At 39.0% G+C, this 19,179-nt stretch overlaps 2 protein-coding genes across 2 annotated transcripts in view; one reads left to right on the top strand and one right to left on the bottom strand.

Moving 5' to 3' along the window:
* Nucleotides 1-9,716, top strand: part of STAG1 (STAG1 cohesin complex component) — a 103,989-nt gene extending 94,273 nt beyond the window's left edge. Inside the window, exons 28-34 of the mRNA XM_082221711.1 lie at nucleotides 155-283; nucleotides 2,063-2,268; nucleotides 4,163-4,334; nucleotides 4,989-5,099; nucleotides 6,676-6,790; nucleotides 7,384-7,464; nucleotides 7,551-9,716. Of these exons, the coding sequence (XP_082077837.1) occupies nucleotides 155-283; nucleotides 2,063-2,268; nucleotides 4,163-4,334; nucleotides 4,989-5,099; nucleotides 6,676-6,790; nucleotides 7,384-7,464; nucleotides 7,551-7,574 (838 nt within the window). The 3' untranslated portion in view covers nucleotides 7,575-9,716. The remainder of the gene's footprint in view (nucleotides 1-154; nucleotides 284-2,062; nucleotides 2,269-4,162; nucleotides 4,335-4,988; nucleotides 5,100-6,675; nucleotides 6,791-7,383; nucleotides 7,465-7,550) is intronic.
* A 3,649-nt stretch (nucleotides 9,717-13,365) lies between these two features.
* The window catches only part of PCCB (propionyl-CoA carboxylase subunit beta), a 20,115-nt gene continuing 14,301 nt past the window's right edge, over nucleotides 13,366-19,179 (bottom strand). Inside the window, exons 11-15 of the mRNA XM_082221834.1 lie at nucleotides 18,405-18,512; nucleotides 17,102-17,202; nucleotides 15,887-15,985; nucleotides 15,326-15,419; nucleotides 13,366-13,810 (exon numbers count right to left, since the gene is read on the bottom strand). Of these exons, the coding sequence (XP_082077960.1) occupies nucleotides 13,689-13,810; nucleotides 15,326-15,419; nucleotides 15,887-15,985; nucleotides 17,102-17,202; nucleotides 18,405-18,512 (524 nt within the window). The 3' untranslated portion in view covers nucleotides 13,366-13,688. The remainder of the gene's footprint in view (nucleotides 13,811-15,325; nucleotides 15,420-15,886; nucleotides 15,986-17,101; nucleotides 17,203-18,404; nucleotides 18,513-19,179) is intronic.

Here is a 19,179-nt window from a genome sequence, read left to right as displayed (position 1 = left end):
CAATTATTTGTTGTGGCTATTTCCATTTCCTTATTTTGTTTTGTTTTTTGAAATATGGCTTTTATGTTGAGCTGTTCACTGCACAGAGAGTATTAGTTATTGGGCAGTATAGTGTTGCAAATAAATCAGTTATGTCCTTTGAATCTTCTTACAGAGATGGCATAGAATTTGCTTTTAAATATCAGAATCAGAAAGGCCAAGAATATCCTCCTCCTAACCTTGCTTTCTTGGAAGTGCTTAGTGAATTTTCTTCTAAACTCCTACGGCAGGACAAAAAGACAGTGTAAGTACTGTTTTCCTGATTGTATGTTTATTTTGCTGTTGTTTATTCCATTTATATACCACCCTTAATCTGAAGATTCCAGGGCAGTGTACAACATTAAAAACATGATCACAGAAAAATCATAACGCCCTCACCCCTGCTTTTAAAAGGCCATAGATTAATGGTTGGATGCCTGGCTAAAGAGGAATGTTATTGATCTGTATACAGGAAGCTAAGAATTATCTGCTGTTTGAAATTACGTGTAATGGCAATTTCTGTAACTGGCTTTGGAATCCACAAGGGTTCAAACTGTTTGGATTCAGGGAACTATGGATTATCTATTCTTAAAACCATGTCTCCATAGCATCCTGTCTCATACTCTGAAGCAATGTAGGCAGGTAATAAACAAATAATGTACCTTGACTCTAGAAGAGGAGGCTTATCCTCCTGATCGCCTGTCCTCTTTGTGAGGGTTGGGGGAGCAAGAACTGGCAAGATCTCGTGAGTTGGACTGCTTCTACAAGCTAGGTCTTCAGGCTCAAGTCCCTTTAGTTTGTTTGTGTGCTAGCCTGAGGATGCTGAAATTGTATTCTGACTATGCATAATGCTTTAAAAACGGCTTCTTCTCCCTAATTTAGATGATAAATTATTTGCACATAGGTTTTGCAGATTTTTAGTCCTTGTGTATATGCTTAGTACATTTGTGAACAGTGTCAATAATAATACAGTGGTGCCTCGCAAGACGAAAAGAATCCGTTCTGTGATTCTCTTCGTCTAGCGGTTTTTTCGTCTTGCAAAGCAAGCCCATTGACGGATTAGCACTATTAGCGGCTTTTAGCGGCTTATCGGATCAGCTGATAAGCGGCTTAGCAGCTTAGAAAAAGGGGGGAAGGGGAAAAAAACAGCAGGAACTCGCAAGACACTGTTGTCTTGCGAAGCAAGCCCATAGGAGATTCGTTTTGCGAAGCACCTCCAAAACGGAAAACTCTTTCGTCTAGCGAGTTTTCCGTCTTGCGAGGCATTCGTCTTGCGGGGCACCACTGTATTAAAAGATAGTTTGGCTTCACAAAAGCGATACAGTGCTACCTCGGAAGTCAAATGGAATCTGTTCCGGAAGTCCGTTTGACTTCCAAAACTTTCGGAAACCAAGGCGTGGCTTCTGATTGGCTACAGGAAGCTCCTGCAAACTGAAGCACTTCTGGGTTTGTGGCATTTGGGAGCCAAAAGATTAGACTCGCAAGGCATTCACGAACCAAGGTACAACTGTATTGGGAATAAATCTAATCCTTATATAGCAGCTTTGGTTGGAAGAAGACACTGGGCAGTTGACGAGGATATACTGATCTTTAAATAAATAAATATTATTCTCTTGTATAACCTTGCACAGCCCGAGCCTGCATATTCTAAATCTGCATATAAATATTGCCAGCTGCAACAACCAGAAAATTTCTGCTGCTCTTGTGGATGGAAAAAAAAAAATGAAACCAAGTAGCTAAGGGAGTCTATTTCATAGTGTTTGTGTGTGCAGTTTTGTTAATACGTTACATGTGCACATGGGAATCCCTATATGTGTCCACCCCACATAACCCCACCCCCCAAATACATCAGTTTTTAGCTATTGGCAGGAAAACTTTACTCCCCTACAAACAGTCAGGGTAAATTTCCCTCTGAATGTACATGACCCTAGTATAATGCAGAAGATCTGATGGCTAATTAAGGCAGAAGTGATACTGTTATTACAAAAGCTATGTTATTCATATTTCATTTATTTACCCTCTTGCTGTCTTCTCCTGCCGCCAGTCACACTTACCTGGAGAAGTTCCTAACAGAACAAATGATGGAGAGGAGGGAAGATGTATGGCTTCCACTGATTTCCTACAGAAATTCATTAGTTACAGGTGGGGAAGATGATAGGATGTCTGTAAATAGTGGAAGCAGTAGCAGCAAAGCCTCTTCAGTGAGAAATAAGAAAGGCCGGCCTCCGCTTCACAAGAAAAGAGTTGAGGGTAAGTATGGGTTTGAAGAATGCCTGTTACTTAGTGGACCAGAATTGCACCTGACAAAAAAGTGAAACTTTCTTTGACTTCACGCTATTGAAATAGACCTTGGGATATGAGAGTGGCATCTCTTATTGGAACATCATTTGACAGCAAGGGAGTCAAGGGTCGAAATTTAAACAACCCATTATTTAGGCAGAAATAGAAAAAGCAAAAAATAAAAATAAAAACCTCCCAGGCCTTTTCACAGAAGTTAGTCAAAGCTTTCCTGGAGATTCTAGTGGCTTTGAATCTCATTAAAAGTCCTATTTTTACATTGTATGAGTAAAGCACTTTCATAAAGTTACTTCATATTGTGCATAGGTAGCTTCTAGTATACAGATCTTTGTTTCTTTGTTTATAAGATTTATTACCCGCCCTTCACCATAGGGTCTCAGGGCCTGTTACAACAACATATTCAATTATAAAAACAAGTAATACAGTTCTAAACAAAAGAGAATAAGATAGATTAAATCAAAGAGATGGATCCTACAAAACCAAGTAACTGTCAAGAACCAGGACACAGAGGTATCTTCAGCATAAGTGAGAACTCTGTAGGGAATTTGCACGAAGTTCCACAATTTAGGGGTTGCCACAGAGAAATCCCTCTTCTGGGCCACTATTTCCCCGCACTTGTGCAGGTAGCAGAACTACTGAGAGAACCCTTCTGCTGATCTTAACACCCAAGAAAGCTTGCCAGGATTAAGGTGGTCTTTCAGATATTTGCAGTATTGAGTTTGTCTGATCTTTTCATACTTAAAGGTTTTATTGATATAAGAGAGCCATTGGCAGGTCTCAAAACTATAAAAGCAAACATTGTGGCATATAAATTTTGTTTTCTCTTAGGTAAGATTCCCAGGATGGGGAAATTATCTGTTTAGACTGAGATTAGTCTGGGCAAGACTGCTTGCTAGTTTATCCTGTTTCCCAAATATCTCAGCTTGAGATTGTTTGAAAAAGTGAATAGACCAAATCTTGTAGGGACCTTCTCTTAGTGTAGCAATAGAGGTAATTGAGTAAATGTGTGTACGCATGCTTCTACTGAAGGTATATCAGATGGGTTTGGTTCCACATGCAAGAGAAAGAGGAAGTAAGAGCAGTGAGAATGTAGAAAGCTTTGCAGATTTTTTAGAGTAATCCTAAAAGGTCAATATACTGCTTGTATCAAGAAGTCAGGCAAATTAGTGGATTTGGGGGAATGACACAAAATTCACTTGCCAAGATCACCAGATGCTATATTTATATATTAAACAGATTGGTATGAAATATTCAAAAAAATTATATCCTGCAGAGCAGCTTGCTTAAGGTTTCACAAGCAGTTGGGTAGGAGATTGGGGTTCCTCAATTATTAATATTTTGTTATTTTGCAATGTCTATGCAACTTTTCAAAATGGGTTTATTATGAAAAGGTTATAAACAAAGGACACAACAAAGTAACATCAATATAATCTAGCACAGTAAGTTTAAGAAACAAAAAACATAAAAAACATAAGCATGCTACCTGTCAAAGGAGATAAGCCCTTTGGCTCAAGACTCAAATTAACCAAGAGATGCAAACACCATATGAAAAAAAATCCCCTATAATGCTGAAATCCTAATGCCTACAATATGTCTGTGAAGAAAAGTAGATTATGCAATAAACATTTCTGTTGTAGAGCTGGTGTCTTTTTAATGGCACAGAAGTAATACATTAGAGCTCAACCTGAAGAAAAATGCTAGATTTATTAACCTTCATTTGTTCAATGTGACAGAAAACTGAATTTTTATAAACTGTTTAAAATAAATGGTATATTATCTGCACAAGTTAAAAATGGCAATAGCACCAAACCTTTGTGGTGTGTAATAGTTTATTATCTTTTGTCAGATGAGAATATTGAAGGCTCCTGGCTGAATAGAAATGACAGCATCCAAACTCCAGGTGCTCTACAGACTCCACAACTCACATCAACGGTGCTGAGAGAGAACACTCGGCAAATTGGGGAGCAAATTCAGGAACACGAGTCAGAACCTGGATCTGAGCAGGATTTTTTGCACAAGTATGTACCAATGAGATGCTTCCCTTGTAAAAGGAAATTCCTATTTAAAATGCTGCTGGAATGAAAATTCTACCAGAAAAGCTTAATTTAAAAACTCACTTTCATAAAACTAATAAAAATGCAGTCTTCCTGTTCTTTGCATTTCTGAACTGAAACAAAGGAATTTGGCAAGGGGGAGTTTAGTGCAGAGCTTCCCAAGTATTCTTTAAAGTTTTCTGTTTGTTTAAAAATATCACCAAGTTGTGACTGGCAGCACAACTGCGCCTTTCTCCTAAAAGACAAAACAAAAGATTTCCAGACAAAAACAGAACTTGTGATAGATAATGCAATCACATTCCACATGGCAAAAACAACCAGGGTAAAGTATTGTATTTTTTCTGAGGCACAAAATATTGTGCTTTAAGTGCTGCACCCTGGAAGGGTGGAGCCAGTGTAAAAAAACGAGGGGGGGGGTATTCTGCTTTACTATCACGTTTTTATCATTTCATTTCTCCCAGGAGCTAGGAGTGGGATACATTCTTTTCTTTCCCTTGCCCTTTTTATCCACACAAGAACCTAGTGAGGTGGATTAGTCTTAAGAGATGGTAACTGGTTCAAGGTAACATAAAAATATGTCTGGCATCCATCCTGTGACTGAGTGACCATATTCTCCAGTCCTCAGATGCAGATATCTTGGCTGGGCCAACAGAAATTAGAAGACTTAAGTCGAAAGGACAGGACGGGAATGAGCTACATGAAAGGACGAAGTGGTGTAAGGCATGCAGTGTAAGTATTCAGATCCCAGTGCTGAATTAAGTTAGATAAACACTAATAATTCAGTGATTTGTAAACGAAATTTGGTTAGTTGTATTAGTACCCACTTGGCTCCCAGCAACTCTAGAAAGATATACAGCGCGCACAAACAAAGCTATGATGTGGAATAAGGCTTGCCCACAGTATGCGTAATAACTGACATTTGGATTGGTAAACACTGTTGAGCACTACAGCTGTACTGTGTACTTGTGCAACAGTGATGGTAGTCTCTTCTGCTGGCTAAAAGTTGCATTAATGTGACTTGTTGCAGGCCCTAGTTTATGTCATAGGTTGGCTTATCTTGGGATGTCTGCATGTGATTGGTGCTGGAGTACCTAAATTATAGAGCTAAAATGATGTGCAAGCTTCTGTATTCTGCTGAACAGAATTAAAGTACATTAAAAGAATTGAGTATACCTAAAGGCTTAACCACAAGTGGTACAGTAGGCCAATTGTGTTGAGCAAGTGCTTTGGCAAATATCTGCATCTCAGTGGTAAAAAGCTTTTCTTTTTTTATTATTTTAAAATTGAGATGAGGCATTTGCACTTATGCATCCATTGAGTCTCATAATTTTGCAGACCATGCTTCTATAGATGCAAGAAGATTTCTGAGAAGTGGGACGGGTGTTCTTTCTTGTGGAAATCAAACAGAGGTCCACATGCTCATGGATAACAATGTTGTAAATGGAGACTGATTTAGTTCCTTGTGGAGAGGAAGAGCAAGAGCAGTAACAAGCTTCCCTATCTTATGCTTAAGGGAGGGGTGGTATCTGATGGGGGACATGTGCTCCTTCGGGGGTAGCTTGTCCATCTTTGGTCCCCACCCTGCACTCACCTAAGACTCCTAGAAGCTGTCAGGCTGTGTCAGGAACAGCTTTGATTGGCCAGCTAAGCCAGGTGAGGGTAACCTATGGGTCTCAAACCCTTGGTGAGTTAGGGACTCCCCTGCGTGTAAAGATAGGCTCCAGCAGATTGAGTGGACAAGACCAATAGTGGGTCCAGTGGTCAAGAAGGCAGTTTCTCCACATGCTGTAGAGGGAAATGAGGGGCAGATGGGGCTTGTCAAGATGTGAAGGTAGCCTACGTACGAGAAGGAAGACTGATCCTAAATCTCTGCTGCTTGCGGCATATCCTTGGGAGAAGAAAAGGCTAAGGGGTAAGCCCTACAGAAATTGAGAGTGGAGTCCCAAAAACAGTTGGATGATGCCTTATATTCCTCCTTCTGGCAACTTCTGTAGCCAAACTAGTGCCAAACGTATTTCCCTGCTTTCCTTTGGACCACAACAGTGAGGCAGAGAAGGTAGTATTGTCATTGGGGCAGCTGATGACCTCCTTAACACTCTGCCTAGGCTTGCACCCCAGGGAGGTCACTTCATTTCTACTAACACAGTGATTTCACTTCAGCCCCAGAGCTGCACCCCATTGTCTCTTGATACAGACAGATGCCAACAGTATCCTATGCTTCAGTCTCTATCTACCCAGTAAGACCAACAATTATATGTTTATTCTCATTACCAACGTATTCATATTCCTTTTTTCTCCCAACAAGGCGGGGTCTAATGGAGGATGATGCTGAGCCCATCTTTGAAGATGTAATGATGTCTTCACGAGGCCAGTTAGAGGACATGAATGAAGAATTTGAAGACACCATGGTCATTGATCTGGTCAGTAAATCCTCACTTAGTGGCTTTTCAAAGACATCTGAAGACAAGCATGTTTTAGGAAGATTTTAATTTTTGGTGTGTCCCTTTATACTTCGTTGAAAGCCGCCCAGTGACTGGGGTACAAGAATTTGCTACTGTTGTTAGTCACATAGGAGTACTGTAATAGAAATAAAAAATATAGAGCTCGTTTGAGCTCTAGGACACCTCTGAGCTGTCCTAGATGTTTTGAGATGAGATCATTCAGGGGGCTTGCATGTCCAGACTTGCCTTGGGGGATCACAATCTGCTTTTCTCTCTCTCTGTATTTGTGCTTTGTTAGTATGCTCTGTCTTTTTTCTTAATTTCATTGCTTGGTTGTTTTTTCTATAGTAGGTTGGGCTCCCTGCCCCCCTGGTCTCCTATCCTGAGCTATCTCTCACTTCTATATTCAGGGATCTCTTCTTGTTGGTTATGTGTTGCCATTTACTGTTCAGATTGCTCTTAATTCACATTAGTTGCTGTTAGTGCTAGGAATAGACAGAAAGTCCTTCCTAACGCTTGCTGTCTTGGCTGCTCCTGCTGCCTCTGACAGTGACAAAATATTTTTTTTCCAGCCCCCTTCAAGAAACAGACGAGAAAGAGCTGAATTGAGGCCAGATTTCTTTGACTCCGCAGCTATCATTGAAGATGATTCGGTAAGATTTCACAAGGTATTGTTTGCCACTTGGAGCTGCAAAGGATTCTCCTGTGCGTAACTTTTGTTCTCAATTATCTTTCCCAGGGATTTGGAATGCCAATGTTCTGAAGTCTGGCGAAGACACTATACAAATGTGGAACTCTGTTCTTTAGAGCTCAAGGCCTATATACTGTGATAGCTTATATGAAAACCACATTTTTGATGTGATTTGGTTTGATTTTTAACCAAATTATTAAGGTCATTTCCTTTTTGTAATGAGAGAGAAGAGGAGCTTCTTAATGAAACAAGGAATATTGGCCAGTCACCTCAGAAAGGCTGACCTACAAATCATTTGTTTCCCTGTCCTTGACAGTCCTAATGCAGGTTTTTTTTCCTGGATGGGGAGAAGCTTTTAAATTAAAACAGGTTAAAAAATAAACACTGTTCTACACATTTTCAGAAAACATTGAATGAAAACAAAACTTTTTAACTTTATTTTTCTGCTGTACAACTTCAAAATGTTTTAACATTTGCCTTTTTATGTTTTAGAAGCTAGCCATTTTATTAAATTTATGCCTGTCAGCCATTGACCAGCAGTGATGCTATCAGCAGGCCATCCTGGCTGGAGAAGTGTTGTTAAACGCACTGGATGTGACTAGCAGTATGGTACACTTCTAGATCCTCTCTGACCATTGAGAGTGGAACACTCTTGCAAAAGAGGCTAGAAGTCAGGTGTATGCATCTCTGCCAAAAAGTCAGATTCTGAAAAGAAAAAATCCCCAGATTTTATACTTCTGAGAAGATTTATTTTTTATTTATAAGAGGGCATAAAATAAGAGATGTCCATAAGCCACTTTTCCAACAGACGCTGTGTAACATTCATTTTATATAGCACTAGGGGAACACACAAACAGCACATTTTCTATTGGTACTTGTTCTGTGCATTTTTAGCAACTTATACCAGCAAATAAAATATTCTCAGAAAAACAAACCAGTGGTTCTAAAGTAATCTATTTGCTGTTTCTACTACCTATTTCACGGCCTGTCAGATCTGAGGTACAAAAGCAGCAACTTTCCTGAGGAATGCAAATCACCAGGTGGGGTGGTGGGAGGAGGGAGACAGAAGTCACACTTGCATTTTCAAAGCAATTTTAACTGTACCATAGAGAAGTGTCTAACTTTCCATGCCGTAAATACCCTTTTGTGCTATTTTTGTAAATTAATTTTGCCAGTTAGATTTACTGTATGTGCTGCATAGAAACTTGTGCTTAGATGGTGACGTTCTTAAGCTTACAATGGAATACAGCTACATTCTCAGTGTTAACTGTGCATTATTAAGAGTAATTATTAAATGATTTTCTAAAAAGCAGAACAAAAAAACAATCAGCTAATTATTTGTTCTAAGATATTTTCAGTGTCTTCAATGATCTGGACTTTCACTCTGCTTTGATATTATGATTCTTCCTGGTAGCTGCTAATGTAGTTAAAGGACTGATTTTGTTCCTCGGAGGTGAGCACAGCTCCTGTTAATAAGAACATTTGTAAAAATGAGGCCAAACTAGTCTTCTTTTTGGAGTTTAAATGTTAGTGTGCTTTAAAGCAGATCTAAATTGACCCAGTTCTAATATACCTGCTTCAGAGGCGTTTTTTGATAGCAGTTGCAAAATAACTCTGACCTACCTCCCATAAAGGTCCTTTTATTGAATTCAAGGTGCAGCCAATGCTTACTTGCCTTTTGGGAGACAAAGACAACATTTAAATCAAATCACTTAGTTGGGATTTCCCCTCCTAAAAATTGTACAGTACTCAAATTTTGGTTGCCAAAAACATCTAATAATTCAAGCAAGGCAGTTGTTTAGGAATTGAAAAGTTGCTAAAGTCACTGAGTTGGTGCTTCAGGACAAAGTACAAGTTCTCCCAAAACAGTGGACACAAATGGTGCAGTAGCACTTCAGTGTAGTGGGCAGAGTGGCATAGCTGCTGGTGGTTTAAATCCATCAGAGACAAACCTTGTGTTCCACAGCCCTTCATATGGAAAACTGAATTTTAATTGATCCTTATAGAATTCTGTAAAACAAAAGCCGTTTACAACTAAGTTACCTCCAATGGGTTTCCAGTTCTGTTTGCGGTCAATAGGTTTTTAAAAATGTGTCTCCTTGATTGGTTTTGCTAGTAATTCTGTAAATTGTACATTTACAATTTGAGGTTTTTTCCTTTTGTACAATTTAAAACTGATGCTTCACTTTTCCTTTAATAAACTCCTCAAAATCACATGTGCGGTGGAGTCCTTTCCACAAAAGCATTTGAAAATGGGTGCTTTCTGTTTGGTCTGTCTTCCACTAAATATTTTCCTATAGTGAAGCTTGAAAGTGTGCTAATCCTGCTTCTTGCCCAGCATTCTGGGCAGATCAGACATTGAGGGTTTTCCCTTCTGCAGTAAGAGTGAACATGTTTCACCCTTAAGTGAAACATTTCAGCATCTTTAAAACCTTACATTTCCCCCAAGCAGTTGCTGTTCCTTACCCATACCTAAGGTGTAATTCAAGTAAATAGATTCAGAGCATGTGGAGTTGAGATTGGGGCTGATACTGTTGACCTGTAATGTGCACAGAAAACTTTGCAGAATCCGATTGATGGTACAGGATTCAGAAGTCTCCTGCTTTCATTGAAAGAACCACCACCTCATGATTGTGCAATAGGTGTGTACAAAAGCCCTCCAGAATTCAGTAGACATTCCTCGTTTCTCCTGTCAATACACTTATTGCCCAAGCCTCTCCTGCCACCACTTTGGTGGTTATTTATACAAAAGCATAACAAGTTCAAAAAAAAGCATTTAATAAATCAACTTGGAAGATCTGTGGTTATGCTGCACATTGAAATGGGAGTTCCTGTAAGTGAGACCTTACTTGACAGTGAAAGAAAAATACAGAATTCAGTCAATCTTTTTGCTGAAATGGGACAGAAACCTGAGTTGGGTTTCCACAGTCTGTCTCCTTGTCTGAGTTGATGAGGTGAAGTACTTTTCTCTACACCTGGCAAACACCTGAGAATGGAACAACTTACCATAAAACAATAGATTGTAGACTGGCTTTGACAAATATTATATGGCTTCTGGTTCCATGATGTAAGATTGGTAGAGTGTAAATTAATATTTATTTATTTTTATTTTTATTTTTAAAAAGATCTCTCCAGATATGTGGTCTCCTATATATCTTATTGACAGAATGCCTGTAGCTCCTCTGGATCTTATCTTCTACCCCTGCCCACCCAAGATAAGTGTCTGGATTTTAGCATTTTTGGCTATTTCTACCAGTAGAGTCCAGAAGCCATGCAACACATTTGTACAGCAACTTGATGTCAACCACAGTTGATTCAATAGGTCTACATAAAGTACTGTTATCTCTTTGGACTCTTTAAATTCACCCTCTGACAAAGGAAACTTCCCTGCCCAAAGGGTGCAGCAGCTTTACACTAAGCAAGGAGAAAAATTATCCAACTTCTAGAAGTAGAAATCAACTTTTCTATTGTGACCCTATCCAATCTATTCATTGGAAAACAATACAGTAATTGTTCTCTTAAACACAGATTATAGAACACACTTCGGAATTCTGTACAATTGTGAAAACCCATATGAAAAAACAGCGAGTGTCTGTTGTAAAGAACATCTGCTATTTTTATAGGGTTGTTGAACCCTGGACTAAATATTGATACTTGAGTGATGATAATATTGGAACAGCAATGCAGTGGAATATTTGTGGTTTAGTGTCCCACTTTTAGTCATAACTTTCTTTTCTTGGTTCCCTAATAAGTACAAATGTCCTTAGGTTTAAATATTACTTTTAATTTTCATGCCCGCAGCTTTAGTAGTAGCATACATGTTAGGTGCTCTATTGCTGCAAAATCTCTCTGCCCTAAAGGGCTGCCAACCATAGACAGGAAAATGTGGATAAGGTTAAAGGAGTTAGTCACAAAGATGCTCTAGTCTTAATAGAGCTCATGTGCTTTGCTACCTTGATACTTGAAGTTTTTGCCTGGCATTACTAATACATCGGGTGTAAGGTGCCTGTTTGTTGTCTTGGAGATGTCATTTAGAACAACTTGTGACAGTATTCTCTGGCTGCATCAGCCAGCTTTATCTTGCCTTTTTGATATTGTCCTGTCCATCACTAGCTGCTACTCTTATTAGTTCAATTAATCTTGAATGGTGCAAGTATGCTGGCAGGTGGTCTTGTCCAAATTAATTATCCCAATGTGTTCATTAAAATGCTTGCAAATGGTAGTCCTTTCTGTTATTGGAACAAGATGAGAAATGCATCCACCTTCTGCATACCAAACAGGAATATTAATATTGCTGACTTATGAACCTTGTTTCCTTCTGACCTCAAATACATTGTTATGAGTCCATGCTGTTCTTGTTTCTAGCATATCCACTGTCCCTAACCATGTCAATTACATAGTCTCTTTTAACCCTGTTTTGTCTATGCTTAATAACCATTACTTACCAACACACTTGTAAATGTGTTTCAACTGCTGTCTTAACTCACCCTCTCAATTACAAGAGCTCTGCAGAGATGAGGTGGACTTAAAGGTGGGACTTGTAAATACTTAGGGCTACATAAATACCCGTTTGTATAGTTCTTCTCTAAATTGTTTGTATTGGAAATTTATTGTAGTTTTACTAACAATTACAGAAGAATCTTGGAACAGATTACTCCAATATAATAAACAGTGACCAATTTTTTTCCAAATTACCTTTTCATGGTTTTTGTATTGTGTGCGCTAAATATCTACTTCATCTGAACCTATGCATGTAAGACAGGAGGACTTCTAGTCTGTCCATTATGGGTTAGAACTATTGCTATTACGACTTTTCTGTCAAAGGCTTTGAATATTGGTTAGCCCAGTCTTCTGACTATCTTTTCCCCTTGGACAAATCCCAGTTCAGTCCTGGATATGGATTCTGAAGCTCCATTACTGGCTAAAACTAATTTTCTTCCCGGTAAGTCTGGCACCCTTGATTTTAATTGTCAAACATGTCAAACAAAACGGAAATCCTCACTGCAAAAGAAACTGACAAGTCTAGGGTTCACACTGCAGGCTCTGATAACCTGTAGATATGAGAGAGCCACATGCACAAGTAAGCAACAAATATGGGATGTTTGAGCTGCAATGCCACATGAGTGAAATGACAAAGTATCTAGAAATTAAAGATAATGGCAGGGGGTTTACTCCAGCTAGGTATTTCTCCAAAACAAAAATACCCAAATTTAGAAGAGCTCTTACCCTTGCCAGATTTAATGTTTCCATCAGCATTACTGCAGGGCAGATTTGAAGGCAAACCATATTCACAGTGAACATGCCTGTGGGGTTTGAAGGAAGTTGAAACTGCTACGCATGCCCTGCTACATTGTCATTACTACAAAGCTATACACATTATATTTATCACGCCAAGCATGCAGTAAACCCCAAGCAGAACTGATGATTATTACTTAAAATACTTAATAGAGGACAGGGAACCAGAGATTACCTTAAAAGTGGCTAAATTATGTATGTAAGGTATATCAGGCCAGAATGAATGAACCTCTTTTGGCCTGCTTGGTTCTACCTGGCATAAGGGCTCCTCAATTAGAAGTACTATGCATAGGCACAAAGGAGAATCGTCTCCCACAAGCCTCTCGGAGGCCTAAAACAATCTCTTGTGGTAGGAGAATAGTCTTGTTAGGTAGCTGATGAGACCAAAATCTGACAGATAAGAAATTTATACTGAATAACATCTGCATTAGAAAATCTTGAATCCTGTAATATTTTCTTGTGATGAATCCCATGCAGGTAATTTCCATCTCCCCTTGCAGGAGTTAAATCCTGTTTTGCATTATTATCCTCTGAATCTAATCCACAAATAATCTCCCCACAGACAATCTTGTTTAAAGGAAACCAAATAGTTTAATTCCATATTCTCTTAGACTTCTCTTGCAATATGCTGGCTTTACATTTATGTATGATTATCTGTTCTGTCTTTAGACTGTCAAAGATCAAGTTACAGCATATCGTGACAACTTCCATATGTTGTACCTTTTGCTTAAATGTACAATTGATTCCTTGTCTACAATCTCATAGTATCCCAACCCTTCTAGAATATAATCCATAAAAATTTCCACATACTTCCGACGATTCAGAGTCAGGATTTGAGTTGGGATCCGCTGCTTTCCTGGCAACCTATCATCCCTTTTCCTTAAAACAAATTCAGAGAGGAATATTGGCATGCTTCTTCCAGGGGTTGGATTGTCTTTTGCTAGCCAGGACTTCCAAGTCACGGCAGATTCGCAGTCGAGTTGAAGAAGGTTGGATGATGTCGTCAACAAACCCTGTTATAAAACAGGTTTGACAGTTTATTCCCATTGCTCTGTAACTGCTTCTGCAGCAAAAAGCATCATGCAGTAGATAATCCTTTAATAGGTTCACATTAGCCTTCCACCAAATCGAAGTTGATGTTTTGTGCAAGCTGCTCCAGAGGAAGCCATGAGCTGCTAAAGTGTTGCATATCTTATTCATCAACTTAAATACAAACAAATTCCTCTAAAAAGGGATAAATCAGGATTTTAGGGTGTACCGATCACCAATATTTGATTTCATGATATAAGTCCACAGAAATGTTTCATTTTTCCAAACAAGCAAGGGAGGAGAAACAACCATTCGAGCCAAACATCTGGAATATGGCTTTGCAAAAACATTTGCCATCATTCTGATTACATTTACATATGAAAACTGAACAATTTTATTGCAATTCTGCAAGTTCCCATCTCTCTCTTGTAATTTTTAAAAGAAGAAAACCACTTCAGAAACACTGCAAATTATGCTGTTCAACACAGAGATAATTTTACTTCAGAATTACTATAATAAGTTTAAGGTCTCATCTCAGATGCATAACCTCTAAGCAAAGGGATCGGGGATCTTAAATAATGCTCTGATTAAACAATCATGCCATGGCTCTCAAAGGCAGAGGATTTGAGTCGTCTAGAAGCAGGGGATACAACTAAAAATAAGTGGCTTCGATCTGGGCCTGATAGTGAAACACATGTTAAAGAGCATTGGTGGCCTAGTAATTTCTGCTTTGCATTCCGAACAATGCACTGTAATACATATATATACACACACCAATGCATCGTACATGTGGGTGGAGGAAGGTCTGCCAGGCATCCCCATGTGGCTCCATATCAGTCAAGTCACACCTACCTGCCCCCAAATGGGGTTTGCAAGCCCATCAGTTGATGGTCTGTGCTTGCAAAGAAGGGGCTTTGCAAGACCTGAAGATCAGCTGATTGTTAGTGCTTTACATTCTGTGCCTTTGCTCACATTTTGAAAGTTCTAAGAACGAATAAATAAATGCAATGAACTGTAATATGAAAATATATTCCCCTTTGCTCCACATGCCTGAATTGACTTTCTTAAATGTTCAATCTGCCAGGAAGGTAGTTGGCTAGAGTATACACTTCAATTTTGTAACTATGCTTTGCAGAGATCAATGTTTAAGAAGAGACAACCCCTTCTTAAGAAAGAATTTTAGTTAAAATTTAGAAAACCAGTGCTCTATGCTTTGAATTTTTTTTAAACAAGTAACCACAGTATCTCAATTCAGATGAAATGGGAAATGATGATTACTTAAGAGACTTCATGGTTTGATTGCCTGCATAGAGGAAGAACAAAGGGGCTGGCGGAGGAACAAAATTCTAATTTATATTAGCTTATTAACCTCATACATGATCATCTGAATGCAGTTAAAATAAACACCCAAATAAGAAGTGAAAGAACACTGAAATCACAATAAAAAACTTTACTTATGTATCTGAAATTTCAATAATAGACAATCTCAAAGCCACTACCTTTGGTTGCTGCAGGGAAAGGATTTGCAAACTTTTCCACATACTCTGCTTCTGCATGTGCCCCCTTCCCCCTGAAAATTATCTGCACGGCTCCCTAAGAAGAAAATGTAAGAATATTATATTATTGCAACCTATAGTTCTAAAGGCCTTTGGAATGGATTTGGTCATCATTAAACCATTTACAACAAGGGTGGGGAACTTCCAGCTTGCAGGCAATCAGGCCCCTGCAAGCATTCCCCATTTGGCCTCCAAGGCTATTTTGGCCAAGCCACACCCACCTGCTCTACACCTGATGTAGTATGCTATCAGGTGTGGAGCAGGTAAAAACTTGTCTCAGCCAAAAGGGGATCTGAAGGCACAGGAGATCAGCTAATTGGCATTGCTTGCAGAGTGCTGGGCAAGAGAGCACTTTGAAAAGGGCTTCTGCAGACTCCTGCGGGCAAAAAAAAAAAAGCTGTATGCCATCAAGTGATTGACCCATGCGGGAGGGTGGTGTAACAATCTGGCCTACCTGCCAGACCCAGGTAAGCTGAGTGCAAATGGGGACAAAGTGAGAATTACCTTGGCACCCATCACTGCTACCTCTGCTGTTGGCCATGCATAATTAGCATCTCCTCTTAAATGTTTTGAACTCATCACATCATAGGCCCCACCATAAGCCTGGAGCAGGAAATAAAAGTGTCAACAAGTTATGTACTGTATTCAATCATTATGTTTATATACCAGGATAGTTAGTCTCTTAATATTAAGAGTAGGAAAGCAGACAATTCCTACTATAACCATTCAAAAATTATGTGATATAGTTATCATGAAGCATCCATTCTCACTTATTTAAAGCATTTTCAAATTCCAGTAGAATGGCCTAGCTTTCCTTCTCTCTTTCCTTCATTTTTCCCTTTCTTCACTTACAGACTTTTTAACCTATATAGTTTATTCCTTTATATCTTGATATCTTAAAAAGGGCCATAGCTCAGTGGCAGAACATCTGCCTTGCATGTAGACGATCCCAGGTTCAGTCCCTGGCCATTTCCAGGTAGGGGTGGGAATGTCCCCTTTCTGAAACATTGGAAAGCCTCTGCAAGTCAATGCAGAGAATACTAAGCTAGGTAGACCAATGGCCTGAGACTGAATAAGGAAGCATCCTACATTCCAAAACGTGTAATGTCCCTTAAACATCCCCTCATATTTATCCTCCGCCATAGCCAGCCCTAGAACTATTTAAGAAATTTGCAAAAATAGTTAAATACTTGGCAATATTAGAATACAATTACTAACTACACATAAGAAAAGAGCAGCACATAAAACAGATGATAAATCTCATGCAGCAGCTTCAATGTTAACAGTGTGGGCCTATTAAAAGACTTGGCCTAGTGCCTAAAACTCATCAAGTTAGGCATCAGGCAATTAGCCCTGGAATGAGTGTTCCCAAACTAGAAATAACATATAATCCAAGACTTCAGGTTGAGATTGTGTTTGTATAAGGCAGTTATATTCAGATTCTACATAAAAGAACTTATGTGAGAGTCATTAGGCTAGAAGTGGATCTGAAGGCAGCATTTGTTAAGGGGAAACAGGCTTGATTGTGAGGTATCTAGAGAAATTAAGCAGTATTAGTGAAGCAAAAAATGATGTTATATTATGATAGAAAAAACTGAAACAGAGCTTGGAAGAACTGGTGCTGATGAGGTCAGCTGAGCTGAAGATAAGACAAATATCTTCTATGCATTCTCAACAGCGTGTGGCAGCTAGCAACTATAAAATACAATTTTACTTCACCTTCCTTGTGATAATAGTGATTTTTGGCACAGTTGCTTCTGCAAAAGCGAAGAGCAGTTTTGCTCCGTGGCGTATAATCCCACCATATTCCTGAGATGTCCCTGAAAACAACAGGAACCAGCAAAACATGGTTAAAGGAAATTTACTACATCCAAGAATGGATATTTAATAAGAAACTATACGCCCAGCACTAATTAAGATAGCTGTTAAAAGCCTCTACAAGAGTAGAGGTAGACTGCACGACTGCATCAAACATCAACCGGCAGGCTGGGTATCGTGGAGGGTAAGGCTATGTTCTACCTCCACTGTCAGAGGCAGTATGCATCTATAGAAGAGAGGCTGGGAATTTCATGTGGGAAGAATGCTGCTTGCAGGCATTGCACAGGCATCTAGTAGGCCACTGGGAGAACAAGGTGGTAAGACTAGATGAGCCTTTGGCCTGATCCAGCGGGACTTTTCATATGCTCTTATAACAGATCTACATACAGCCTTGTAGCAAAGCCAACATAACCTTCTACATGGCAATTCTTGGTTTGACTGAAAGGGATCCACTGAGCCAAAACCTTTTATTAAACCAAAATCTTATCCTATTTCTACTGTTTTAATTATATGTGATTAAATGGAACCAATAAATGCGTTCTACAAATGTCAGCCTCGTGATTCAGCACTCGCCTGAAGCACAGGCAAGCAACAACTACTTAAGGAGAGCAGGTATCCCTATTGCCTCCATAATATTCACCAGCACAGGAGCTAAAGCTATAAACGCAAGCTATATAATGCAGCTTTACAGGTCAGTGCCATGAAGAGCTGTATCCACGACACTCATTCATATTTGAAAACTATAGAGCCCCCATAGAGAGATCTAAAAGACTGCTTCCTGGTGTATACAAAGTACTTAAACTAATTGTGTACTTAAAGAAGGATGACACAGGGCAGTTAAGTTGGATGAAAAGACAAATACTTTTTCTTTCTCTAGTGTTTTTCACATACTTTTTATTTCAGTGGATTTCGCACCACTACTAAACTCTCTCCAGGAATAAAATCTCTGTGAGAATGTTCAACCTCACAATGATAAATGTTAAAAATGCGACTGATGTCATTTTACACATGTAACAGGAAGGAGGAAGCTGTGCAAAGGACAGAGTAATGGCTTTACCTCTGCACTTGAAATAAAAAGTAACCCCACCTCCCAATTCCTTGAATACAAGGACTATTTTCAGTTCAGTAAGAAGAATCAAGTGAAATATCTTCCACTCAATTCATTTCCATCTTCAGTCAGATAGGATGCAGAAGAAAAACCTACCTGGTAAAAATCCAGGTACATCTACAAAGGTTATCAGAGGAATGTTGAAAGCATCACAGAAGCGAACAAAACGGGCTCCCTTCACGGAGGAGTTTATGTCCAAACAGCCTAAATTTCAAACAAAGTAGACAAGATTCTTACAAGGCTTTTCAAGAACATTTTGCAGTGGCCAGTGTATACAAAAAGTGACATTCAATGTTCATCATACTCGGGATACTCATTAAAATTGATGTGTCTACCCAGAGTATGACTTTGTTGGATATCACCCAAACAGGCAACACCAGCAACATTTTACACACCCTATGCAAAAGAACGTTTTCTACCTCCTTGTGAAATACTGAACAGAGTTTATCTAATCTGCATAAATGTTCACGAAACATGTACTCTTGCTTTTCTCAGGAAGCTGTTCTCTATTACTACATTTTAGCTTTGTAAGTCGTTTACATTAATCTGTGGTGGGGAGTAATATCAATATGGCGGCTGAATTCTATTCCATTCTCTAAAATGCTACTTGCCCCAGCAAATGCCAACAATTTAGAGACCAAAACACTTACATATAAATCTTGTAACAACATGGGTTATGTTGGTAACCATGACCACCATTGGATGTTTTAGACTGAGATGCCTGAAATCTTGGTATAATTGCAGGACTAATCCTATAATTCACTGATGCCGAAAGATTTCTAACATCTTCAGCTGACCAAGGTTATCAACATAAAACATTTCTTTTTACGGGATGTATATCTAAGCAGTTAGTCTTGGAAGTCGAATACTT

This window comes from Podarcis vaucheri (assembly GCF_965113315.1).
Source record: "Podarcis vaucheri genome assembly, chromosome: 5".
Classification (NCBI taxonomy): domain Eukaryota; kingdom Metazoa; phylum Chordata; class Lepidosauria; order Squamata; family Lacertidae; genus Podarcis; species Podarcis vaucheri.
This window is presented reverse-complemented; position numbering and strand designations above follow the sequence as displayed.